Source organism: Dipodomys merriami, unplaced genomic scaffold (genome assembly GCF_024711535.1).
Source record: "Dipodomys merriami isolate MVZ:Mamm:240054 unplaced genomic scaffold, mDipMer1.0.p SCAF_153, whole genome shotgun sequence".
Taxonomy (NCBI): domain Eukaryota; kingdom Metazoa; phylum Chordata; class Mammalia; order Rodentia; family Heteromyidae; genus Dipodomys; species Dipodomys merriami.
The window spans coordinates 267,908-280,036 of NW_027202860.1; the positions used below are offsets into that span (position 1 = coordinate 267,908).

General features: G+C 38.2%; 1 protein-coding gene across 1 annotated transcript in view; it reads right to left on the reverse strand.

Moving 5' to 3' along the window:
- The window catches only part of Rab3gap2 (RAB3 GTPase activating non-catalytic protein subunit 2), a 75,569-nt gene that overhangs the window by 27,554 nt on the left and 35,886 nt on the right, over nucleotides 1-12,129 (reverse strand). The window contains exons 13-19 of the mRNA XM_070022769.1: nucleotides 11,914-12,053; nucleotides 9,784-10,000; nucleotides 8,850-8,993; nucleotides 8,564-8,646; nucleotides 7,278-7,342; nucleotides 3,353-3,443; nucleotides 1,372-1,499 (exon numbers count right to left, since the gene is read on the reverse strand). Of these exons, the coding sequence (XP_069878870.1) occupies nucleotides 1,372-1,499; nucleotides 3,353-3,443; nucleotides 7,278-7,342; nucleotides 8,564-8,646; nucleotides 8,850-8,993; nucleotides 9,784-10,000; nucleotides 11,914-12,053 (868 nt within the window). The remainder of the gene's footprint in view (nucleotides 1-1,371; nucleotides 1,500-3,352; nucleotides 3,444-7,277; nucleotides 7,343-8,563; nucleotides 8,647-8,849; nucleotides 8,994-9,783; nucleotides 10,001-11,913; nucleotides 12,054-12,129) is intronic.

Consider the following 12,129-nt stretch of genomic DNA (forward strand, 5'->3'; position numbering starts at 1 on the left):
ATATAGTATACAAAAGACTAAACTGCACTAGTTTGCTACAATAATAGAAATATTGACTTCTTACAGAATTATAGTTCTTGGGGTTGAGAAGGTGGCTCAGTGGTAGAGTGCCTGCCCTGGGTTCGATTCCTCAGCACCACATAAGCAAAAAGAAAAAAGCTGGAAGTGGTGCTGTGGCTCAAGTGGTAGAGTGCTAGCCTTGAGCTGAAGAGCTGAGGGACAGCGCCCAGGCCCCAGAGTTCAGGCCCACAACCGGACCCTCCCTCCCCCCAAAAAAATTATAATTCTGTTATACCATTAAACTGGGTATGTTTTCACTGGAAACATTTCAATTTCAAAAAATTCAAAACTATCACCTTAAAGGGCTGGGCCTGGTGGTACACAGCTGTAATCCCAGCCTCTTTGGAGACAGTGAGCTGAAGGATTGTGGTTTGAGGATAGCCCAAGCAGTAAGAACCCATCTCAACAAACAAGCTGAGAGAGGTGGTATTCACCTGTTGTCCCAGCTACACAGGAGGCTTAACTAGGAGGACTGTCATCTAGCAAAAAACTCAAGACACTATCTAAAAAAATTAGCTAAAACAGGGCTGGGAAGGTGGCTCAGTGGCAGAGCGCTCGCCTTGCATGCCTGAGGCCCTGGTTCTATTCCTTAGCACCACATAAGCAAAAAGAAAAAAAGCCAGAAGTGGTGCTGTGGCCCAAGTGGTAGAGCGCTAGCCTTGAGCTGAAGAGCTGAGGGACAGAACCCAGGCCCATGACCGGATGCCCCCCCCGCAAAAAAAATTAGCTAAAACAAAAAAAGAGATGGGAGCATGGGCCAAGTGGTAAAGTGCCTGCTTTGTAAGTGCAAGGCCCTGAGTTCCAACTCCAGTACTAACACACACACGCACACTCAGTCACCTTAAAAAAATATATAGAGAAAAAAAGAAACAAAAACAAATTAGTCGAGAATAGGAAAGATGAATTAAAAATAAAATTTGATCGTCTTATATAAATATTTAGCAACAAGGCACAAAGAGTCATCAAGAGGCCTGAAAAGTGTATGTGTAATCTTTGCAAGGAAAAAAAAAACATTTTCTACTTGTTTACTAAAAACTTTAAAGATTAAAAATAATCGAAGAGATTACTAAGATTCTAAGGTATAGAATATAATTATATCATATAATTATATATTATTATAAATTATATTACATAATTATAATTATATAACATAAATATATCTATATCTATAAATTATATCTATATAATTAGATCTATTATATAGATATATCTATTATATAGATATAGTATTATATCTAGATATAATTATATCTATATAATTATAACTATATAGGTTATATAGATATAATTTTAAGATATAGAATTACTCACATTATCAGAGAATGGTGTATCTGAATGAAAATCAAGAGAATTTAAATGACTGACAGATTCATAAAGATGTAGTAATTTCAGTTTATTGGCACAAAACTGGAACAATCCTTCATCCACAGACTCAAGCTCTAAAAGTAGAAGGAAAAAACATATTAAAAAGATAAACTGAACAAGTTTTTATCAACTTGTTTCCTTGATATACTTTATTAACTATGAGAAGTTTTTAAAAGCAAAGATACTTTTTCCACTATTGAAAAAGTACACTGCTTTTAAATGAAATGACCTGCTCTAATAGTAGGGGGAAAGGAAATAGGGGGAAAAAAGAGCAGAAATGTCTTTGTGTAATAAGTAATCAGGAAACATCTTTGCCAATATCCCTCTTAGTCAAAACTTTTATGCTGTCCATTATGCTCACACACAGAGCCTACGCAAATACAAGGCTGCCTCTTATTAGTACAGTGGTCAAAGTAAATAAAATTCAACCTGAAACTGTGGACTGTAACAAATGTACCCTAAAAAAGCCTGGCAAAGAGAATGAAAGTAAATTCTTCTTTAAAATCCTCCCTTAATTAGGTTTAAAAATCCTCCCTTAAATAGGTTTAATTTTGTCCAACAGTAATACTGGAGAAATACACTCTACAAAATACATTTTGACCAAGTGTGGTCCAATCCCAGCTGTTGGGAGGCCAAGACAGATGGATCCTAAGTTTGACATCAGACTGGTTTATACAGTGAGTTCCAGATTAGCCAGAGCATCCTAGATAGTGAGACTGTTTCAAAAACAAAAAAAAAAAATTTCTGTATAATAATTTAGATATTTTATCTAATATAAAACAAATAACTTGTTTTGTGAAAAGGCAGACAGTAAAAAAAAAACTACAAGAAATCTTATTTAAGATACAGTAACATGGAAAAACGTCCAAGTTCTTACAGTAATAGCAAAAGCTAATACATAAAACTGGCACATGACAGGTAGAACTAGAAATTGTGATCATTTTATAGTTTGGTTTACTCCCAACCTTGTGCAAAGTAATTTTTAATTTAATAAATTTTGATATTTTGTTAGTCTTTGCAGCATAGGGGGCTTTATAAGTATAGAGTGCCTCTTTAAAAAAACAGGTTGTTCCTACCAAGTTGTATGGACCTGTATTATCTAAAAGCCAGCTTTATGTATCTGCTGGAAAAAGTAATGAAAAAGTGGTCTCAAAATTAGAAGCTTCAAATCCAGAAAGAATGTGTAATATTTGAAGTCACTATGGTCTAAACATGATTAAATATAAGGTTTTTATGTAGCTAACATGACAAAAAAAAAGAAAAAAATCACGACTAATTTAGTACTCTGAACCCTGCAACTTGGATTTGGGAGGACCAAGCTCTGCCCATGAAAGAAAAAGAGAGGAAAACATCAATGCTAAACCCCAACAGAACACTGATTCAAAGAATTATTTTTAATCATTAGTTCAGTCAGAATGAGATTACTTGATAGCACATGTATGGAATTTCTCTTATCCCACAAATTAAAGCAAAAGACAATGGAAGAAGAGAACTGGCCACTGTTTGCATACCAATGGCTGATTTCTCTCCTGGCAGAGCTTTCAAAATGTTCTCCAAAATTATTCATCTGTCTATAAAGAGCTTTTCTCACAACTGTGGGGCCTACATGAAAGTATTTCCAACAAGAAATAGTAATACATTCTGAAATAGCTAAAGAACATCAACTGCATATATGGGGAATAACAAGACCCCCAAAGATTGAAGGTACGAACGTGTTTATATATACATATAAATAGGCATATATATATGCATAGGTTGATATATATATGAATAGGTTTATATATATAAACCAAATTATTATATATAAACCAATTTTATTATGTATGTTAAAATGACACATTGCATACATATTAAAATGATACTATAAGCTACAATGACATATAAAATTTGAAGTGAAACAATTACCTTCATCAGTACAAACTATTACCTTGATTTTTTAAAGTGTCCATTAAAGTCTCAGTGATGTTTTTAAGACAGGAGAAAGGTAAACGTTCACTTGCCAAAATGCTTTCCAAAGCCTAGAAGAAAGACATTGAGCAACAGTTTAGTTTTAAGTATTTTATATTAACGCCTTAATCTTCCCTGTATTTCAAAAAGAATTTCCTATTTAAGATGTTTTAATCTACATACCATTGGATAAAAGTGCACTGAAATAGAGCAGTAAGCAATACAAATCAGCTTTATGTCACATAAAATAATGTGGTACAATGATGCAAAGTCCAGATTGATAATGATACAACTAGAAGAGAACTAATATTTAACAGAGTGGCAGAGACAAAATAGAAACAAAGTATTCACTAGTAAGAAAAGTGTGGATAAGTGGGCTGGGAAGGTGGCTCAGTGGTAGAGCACTTGCCTTGCATGCTTGAGGCCCTGGGTTAGATTCCTCAGCACCACATAAGCAGAAAAAGAAAAAAAAAGCCGGAAGTGGTGCTCTGACTCAAGTGATAGAGTGCTAGCCTTGAGCTGAAGAGTTGAGGGACAGCGCCCAGGCCCAGAGTTCAGGCCCCACGACCGGACCCCAAAAAAAAGAAAAGAAAAGAAAAAGAAAAGAAAAGTGTGGATAAGCTCTCTCAAAGTACAAATGAAAAGCAGCGGTAATTGCCATGCCAATAATAAAAGCTAACAACTTAGAGCTTTCTTAGTCCATATGTGCAAGGCAGGCTGAATTTACAGGTCATGTCGGCTAGCTCCAATATGCAGCCTAACCTGCCTTGCTCTCAACACTCCAACCCATTCTTGGTACTTAAGTCCTCACTCAGAAGCTCCAAACTTCCACCTCATGTCCAACAAAGCAACTAAAAAAGAGTTAAAGTTTACATCTATCCTTTCACATGAACACATTAAATTGAATAAATGAGACTAAATAATTTGAAAATAGACTAAAATATGGCATGAGATAGGAATCAGAGCATATAACACAATAAATTCTGTATTTGTGGGAGAGAAGTTGGCTTAGCAGTGGCCTGTGATGAAATACTAACTATCTGGGGGAAATAAAGCAACTAAAAGAACCCAGGACAAACATAATCTGTCAATAATTGCACAGGTGAGTTTTTGGCTTCCTTTCTCAGTATCCTTCTGGCTGTTCACCAGAAATCCTTTGCAACTACCTGTAGATAAGTCAGTAAAGAGTTAGAGTTTCCCTGAATAATGTAAGTTCCTTAGTAAAGATTTTTCCTTTCCTCTAATATTTTTAAGACAATTAACAATTTTGTTATTGGGTTTTCCAACATATTAAATAAAATCACTTTCACAAATGATTCAAGAATATAGTCTTTAAAAAAAAAAAAAGATGAACCCAGGAGAACATAAAACAATATGTACCAGGCTAAATTTCCCCAATTTTGTTGTTTCATGATGTAAGATTAACAACTGCACCAAAAAAGAATTACTGGGATTTTGACTCTACTCTAGATTCCCTCTCCTTTTCTCTAGATGCCTTGTGATCAGTGTCATCTTTAATGACTGAGATTTTACCCTGAGAAATATGAAAGTCAATTAACAGTCTGTATAATGGAAAATCATATTTTATAATGAGACCATGAAGTAATTTTTTTTGGTTTTGATAGTACTGGGAAAAAATCTTTGAAAAAATAACTGCAATAAAAATCACTCTTTCCTAAACTTTCCTGTGCATACAGCTTTAAAATAAGAAGAAATTTTAATCTCTACCTTCAGGTTGTGACATACAGCTTCTAACCCCCTATAACTTCCTGAGTGGTAAGGGTGCTAAAAGCATCTTTTTTTTTTTTTTTTTTCCTAATGCTTGGTCTCTGCTCCAGTTCCTAAAACCCATGCAGGCACAGATGCTTTTGTTTTAACATTGGTATTGATCCTAGGAATTACTGGGTAGTAATTCCTCCTGGATAGTTTCAGGATGGGGGCAGGTTATCATACTACCCATGTGATTACAGAATTAGAACTTTTAGCCCCACTCTTTACCTCCCACGTTTACTAAAGGTTGGGTTTATTGTTAACAGTCAATGGTGCAATCAATCATGCCTAAGTAATGAAACCTCCATAAACACCTGACAGGGCAGGGTTTGGAGAGCTGCAAATAGATGAACACACAGATTCTTAGGCATGACTGGCCTTGAGAGAATAGGAAGTTCTGCACCCCTCCCACCTGCCTTGCCCCATGTGTCTCTTCCCTCTGGGCTATTCACCAGAAATCCTTTGTAACATCCTATGATGTGTGAGTAAAAGTTATGAGTTGCCCTGAGATCTGTGAGTTCTGTAGCAAGTTAATCAAACCCAAAGAAGGGTCATAGTCAGACAACCTGCTACTTAAGACTGGTGACTAAAGCGTGGTTAATCTTATGGGATCTAGTCCTCATCCTGTGAAATCTGGTGCTCTCTTCAGGCAGGTATCAGAACTGAACTGGAGGACACCCACCTATGCCAACTGGAAAATCTGCAGGAGAAATTGGTTGGTGTATGGGGGGAAAAAAATCCATACTGAATCAAACCATTAATTGGCTGTGTTAAGGGAATAAGAAAAAACACTGATTTATGTCCTCATATGCTCATAGTAGTATATTTTAAATGCTATGACTTATGATAATTAGGTAAAGTTCCTACTTAAAGACACAAAAGAACTAAAAAAAACACTTGGAGAACTATGACTAATGTACATGAAATAAGTAGTAAGCAGTAGTCTAAAAGTTAACTGCAGACAGAGCTGGTGGTATATCTTAGTAGCAGAGCAGTTGCCTAGCATGTGAAAAGCCCTAAGATCAAACCATAGCACTGTAAAACAAAAAGTAAAACAGAAGTGGAGAGATCTCTGTGGGGTTGAAATGTTACATAAGAAGTTATGAAATCAAGACTTTGTGAGGAGTATGGATAGGAGAGGGAGTAAAAGAAGTCACAGATGATTATAATAGTACAAAACAGCCTGGACAGAAGTAACAAATACCTGGCAGCTCCACTCTTAACTAACTATTCAAGAAACACTTGCAGATGTGCTATAGGAAACATGTACAAGAATGAACATGGCATTATTGTCTGAATAGCAATATAGAAAACGACCTACATGTTACCAGACAGAGGAAAGTGAGTAAATAACTAGAGTCATAGAGTGAATTTATATGGCACAGGAAATGAACTGTATCACTTCAACTACAGTATAGCTCCATATATCACATACATCATTCACAGAAATGTTCAAAAATAAGTTAGAAGAAGACAAAAAGTATATGTCCCTTTATACAGTTCAAAAAGGCAGAAAATATACCAAGAGTTTACAAGTGATATGTTTTTTGTTGTTGTTGTTTTTTTGGGGGGGTCTGGTCGTGGGGGCTGAACTCTGGGCCTGGGCGCTGTCCCTCAGCTCTTCAGCTCAAGGCTAGCACTCTACCATTTGAGCCACAGCGCCACTTCCGGCTTTTTTCTTTTTGCTTATATGGTGCTGAGGAATCGAAGCGCTCTACCACTGAGCCACCTTCCCAGCACCTAAGTGATATGTTTAATAGAGATACACATTGGGTAATCTTAAGATGCAGAAGATCAAAATGGATACCCAAGGCTGCCCAAGAGTTCCCAACAAGATTCTATTTCCTAAGGAAATACACACTTGTGTATATTATTATTCTTTAACTTAAACATGTTACATATTAGAGAATGTGAATATATGTGTGTGTCTATATGTGTATAAAACATGAGCACTTGTATATAGTAGACCTACCTAAATTATAATAAAGAGACAACAGACCCTTCTTCATGGGAATATGAAAAGGCATAAAGATCAATAAAAGGAAATTTTAAGCTTGTCATGTGTGGAGAGAAATAGGACAATAAAGATTTTATTAGAAGTAATGGTTAATAGCCACTTAGGAAAATTCACTTACTTGTTTTTTTGTTGCAGGGTACTTAATATCAAGAATTAATTCCTTTATTTCTGTTTCTACCATATCTAGAAAGAGAAAATCAAAGTAGAATTTTTACTTTTTATTACAGTAAAATGTTTCCCTGAAGCTGGCTGCGGGTAGCTCATGCCTGTAATCCTAGCTACTCAGGAGACTGAGATCTGAGGATCGTGGTTCAAAGCCAGCCCGGGCAGAAAAGTCCATGAGACTCTTATCTCCAATTAACCACCAGAAAACTGGAAGTGGTGCTGTGGCTCAAGTGGTAGAGTGCTAGCCTTGAGCTGAAGAGCTAAGGGACAACGACCAGGCCCAGAATTCAAGCCCCACGACCAACAACAACAACAAAAAAGTTTCTCTGAAACAAAATGAGCATACATGTGTTGTTACTCTAAATGCTACTGGTGTTCTCTTACATTACTGTTTTCTTGTGATAGCATCCCCTGGATGGCAACTTCATCCTTACAGCCCATCTCCAAGAAAAAAAGTATGGGAGATGACAGGCAACTCTCCTCTATTTTTTTTAAAATTTCTTTTATTGTGAAAATACTGTACAGAGGGGTTACAATTACATGGGCAAGGCAATGAGTACATTTCTTATCAAGCATTGTTGCCTCCTCCTTTGTTTCCCTTTAACCATCCCTTCCCATCCCCGCCCCCACCCCCAACACACACCATACGCCAAAGTTGTAAAGTTCGTTTTTCGACATAATGTCTTGTACATCTCATTGTTACAATGGGTCCACCTGTATCCCTAATTAAACAATTTGTTTTTTCCCTTCCTCTCCACAAATTATACCAATATCAAATACAGTGAAAACAGGGGTTATACCATGGGGGAGGGACATACACAGCAACAAAGAAATATCTTTTTTTTTTTTTGGTTCCGGTTGTGGGGCCTGAACTCTGGGCCTGGGCACTGTCCCTCAGCTCTTCAGCTCAAGGCTAGCGCTCTACCACTTGAGCCATAGTGCCACTTCCGGCTTTTTTCTTTTTGATTATGTGATGCTGAGGAATCAAACCCAGGGCCTCATGCATGCAAGGCAAGCACTCTACCACTAAGCCACCTTCCCAGCACCAAGAAATATCTTATAAATATGTTAAAACAATAGCAAGAAAGAAAAAAACATTTGAGTCCTTATCTTGGGGTTCATTTAGCCTAACATCAACCTATCTGACCGTTTCTGCTTGTCTCAGACATATTCTCCTCTTTTCTAGATTTACAAAATGACAGGATAGTATGCTCTACTATGCTGCTCAAGTTTACCTACCTGGATCAGGAGATTTCACTTTCAGTAAAGCTGCTAGTTTCTTCACTAAGTGCATGTCCTTGGCTCGTTCGCTCTTTTTATCACTACAATAATAAATACAAGTTTACACATATACATACACAAAAGGTTACAGAATATGAAACTATTTCTTCTAATTCGGATATTTCTTTTTTCTTTATATGTGTCCTTTTATATGTTCCCTATTTACTATTAAAGTTATCCTCTAGTGATGAAATCACAAAGCACAGTGAGGTAAGGGAATCAGAAGTTACCTCAGTAAGCTTACCTGAGAGCCAAATGGAAAGGAACATTCACTGTTTTCACACTTGCAGAGACAGGGTCAACAAGGCAGATCTGGTAGGTCTGTGGCTGCCAACTCTGACTGGTAACATTGTTTAAACCCATTATTTTATAGCCAGGATACAGTAACCTAAGGAAATCATATACCAAAATGGTAAAATATTAGAGAAAGGAGTCATGCCAAAAGTTGCTTTTATAATAGCCAGGAGACAACACCCCACCATTAACTAAGGAGCATTAGCAAATGAATATTGATACCAAAAGCCAGTAAAGCAGGTCTCAACTGACAAGAGTCGATTGGCTTTAAAAGGATCTAGAGAACTAACTAAACACAATCAGGCCTATGTTTCAATGGCACACATAATCACTAGCAAAGCATGAAGGAAACTTTCCTTTTGAGTCTTTACAGCTGAGTAAGGGACAAATGGCTATGCCAACCTAACTTTCATTCAACTGCCTCAGGTAATTTTTTTAGTAATATTTCTTTGTTTTTAAATACTTAATTACACATCAGGTATGCACAGGAAAACCTGTATAAAGATAATTACAGTTTTCTAGCAACTTGCAATCTTTAAGTTGCCTTAATAAAAAGCTTTCCTGCCGGGCGCTGATGGCTCACGCCTGTAATCCTAGCTACTCAGGAGGCTGAGATCTGAGGATCGGGGTTCAAAGCCAGCCGGGGCAGGAGAGACCGTGAGACTCCTATCTCCAATAAACCACCAGAAAACCGGAAGTGGCGCTGTAGCTCAAGTGGTAGAGCGCTCGCCTTGAGCTGAAGAGCTGAGGGACAGTGCCCAAGCCCAGAGTTCAAGCCCCACGGCCGACAAAAAAAAAAAAACAAAAAAAACCTTTCCTTTAATAAAAACAACCCTGGTTTTTTTTTTTTCACAATCAGCAAAATGCCAGAGGTTGCAGCTTACCTGCAGTGCTTACCCACGTTGAAAGCTCCTACTCTAGGTCCCTGCTGTGTACTCCAGACTTCTAAAATTCCCCTTCTTGGTGCATAAATCACAAGGAACTGAGCTACTCGACTGGGACCCTGAGTATTTCCAAAGGGGGAAAAATCTGCCTTCTCTGGTACTCTTTCATGGAGGTCCTCTACAATTTGAATCCATCCAATTTGTGCATCTCGGTACCCTTGGAGACACAGGAAAAGAGAAGCCAATTAGTCACTCTGGGCTTAGGAGTAGCCTCTTGAAGCACTGGACAATTTAAGGAAGAGAATCAGAAAAGCTATAGAAGTACATTATCTTTTTTAAGAAATATTTTCAACAGAAAGGATAATACATATAATAATTTGTCACAGCAATTTACCTAGTTTTAATATTTTGTCACCTGTATTTGCTTCAGATAATTTTTTTTAGAAAGAAATATTGGGTATCATTAAAGTTTTCTGAGATATTTCCCCCAAACTAGCACCTGTTCCTATTCCCTTCCTTCCCTCTGAGATTCCTTCCTTTAAAAAACTTGTGGCTATCCAGGCGCCGGTGGCTCATGCCTGTAATCCTAGCTACTCAGGAGGCTGAGATATGATGACTGCGGTTCAAAACCAGCCCAGGCAGTAAAGACCGTGAAACTCTTATCTCCAATAAACCACCAGAAAACCAGAAGTGACGCTGTGGTAGAGCGCTAGCCTTGAGCTGAAGAGCCGAGGGACAGTGCTTAGGCCCAGAATTCAAGCCCCACGACCGACAAAAAATAAAATAAAATAAATTTTAAAAATTCTGGAAAGATCACTAGATTTGTCTTCCAAATAAAAACCAAGTTGAATATGAACATATATTACTTCTCCTTCCTTCCCAAGCTAGAACCATGATAGAACCATGAGTGGGGCAGCTTCATGGAGGGAGACTGGGTCTGAGGATTTCACGGTGAGATCATGTTGTATACCTGAGTCTGTTATTCTTGCACCTGAATGAAAGTGGTACCGTTACTAGTGAACTAAGTAGACTGATGTAAGCATACAGATGTAACTAAGTCAAGTCAATAATGATGGAGTTTGCCCATTTTACTCTCTTAAATACACCTAAAAAATTCAGCGTTGTAGACTTGGGAGAACCTCTGCCTCAAGAGTAGCTTTGTGGGCTGGGAAGGTGGCTCAGTGGTAAAGTGCTTGCCTTGCATGCATGAGGCCCTTGGTTCGATTCCTCAGCACCATATAAGCAGAAAAAGCCAGAAGTGGCGCTATGGCTCAAGTGGTAGAGCACTAGCCTTGAGCTGAAGAGCTGAGGGACAGTGCTCAGGCCCAGAGTTCAGGCCCCACAACCAATAAAAAAAAAAAAAAAAGAGTAGCTTTGTGAGGAAAATGAATGGAGAGGGGGCAAGGAACTGAATTTAGGCATTAAATGATAGTGAGAACTGAAATAAGGTACATAAGGTACAAGTTATAGGAGTGTCTATGGGGTGACCAGAATATATGAGCTATGAAAAATCAAATGTTGCTGACCTAAGTTTCTTTTAAAAAGAGCAAGCAAGCCTGGCACTGGTGGCTCACGCCTGTAATCCTAGCTACTCAGGAGACTGAGATCTGAGGATCGTGGTTCAAAGCCAGCCTGGGCAGGAAAGTCCGTTAGACTCTTCTCTCCAATAAACCACTAGAAAACTGGAAGTGACGCTGTGGCTCAAGTGGCAGAGTGCTCGCCTTGAGCTGAAGAGCTGAGTGACAGCGCCCAAGTCCAGAGTTCAAGCCTCACGACCGACCCCTCCCCCCAAAAAAGAGCAAGCATAAACATAAAAGATTAAATACTGTTATCAACTCAAAAAGTGAATTAAGCCAGGTGCCAGTGGCTCACGCCTGTAATCCTAGCTACTCAGGAGGCTGAGATCTGAGGATCACGGTCACAGCCAGCCCCAGCCCAAGCAGGAAAGTCTGTGAGACTCTTACCTCCAATAAAAACCACTAGAAAACCGGAAGTGGCGCTGTAGCTCAAGTGGTAGAGCACTTGCCTTGAGCTGAAGAGCTGAGGGACAACGCCCAGGCCCAGAGTTCAAGCCCCATGATCAACCAAAAAAAAAGGTGAATTAACTTTTTTCTCAATTTCCGTAAGTACCTTTCCACATACGTATTGCAATTCCTCTAGTGACATCCAATAAAATCACCCTGCCAAAATCATCTGTTACTGCTGCCAGTGTGTTACATGGAGACAGACAGATGCTTTCACCATGGCGTCGAGAATCTGGAAGACCGAATCTGTTATTTAAAAGAAAATAAAAACTCAAATCACATTCAAATCAGGAAACTTAGAATAAATGAATGCACAAATAAA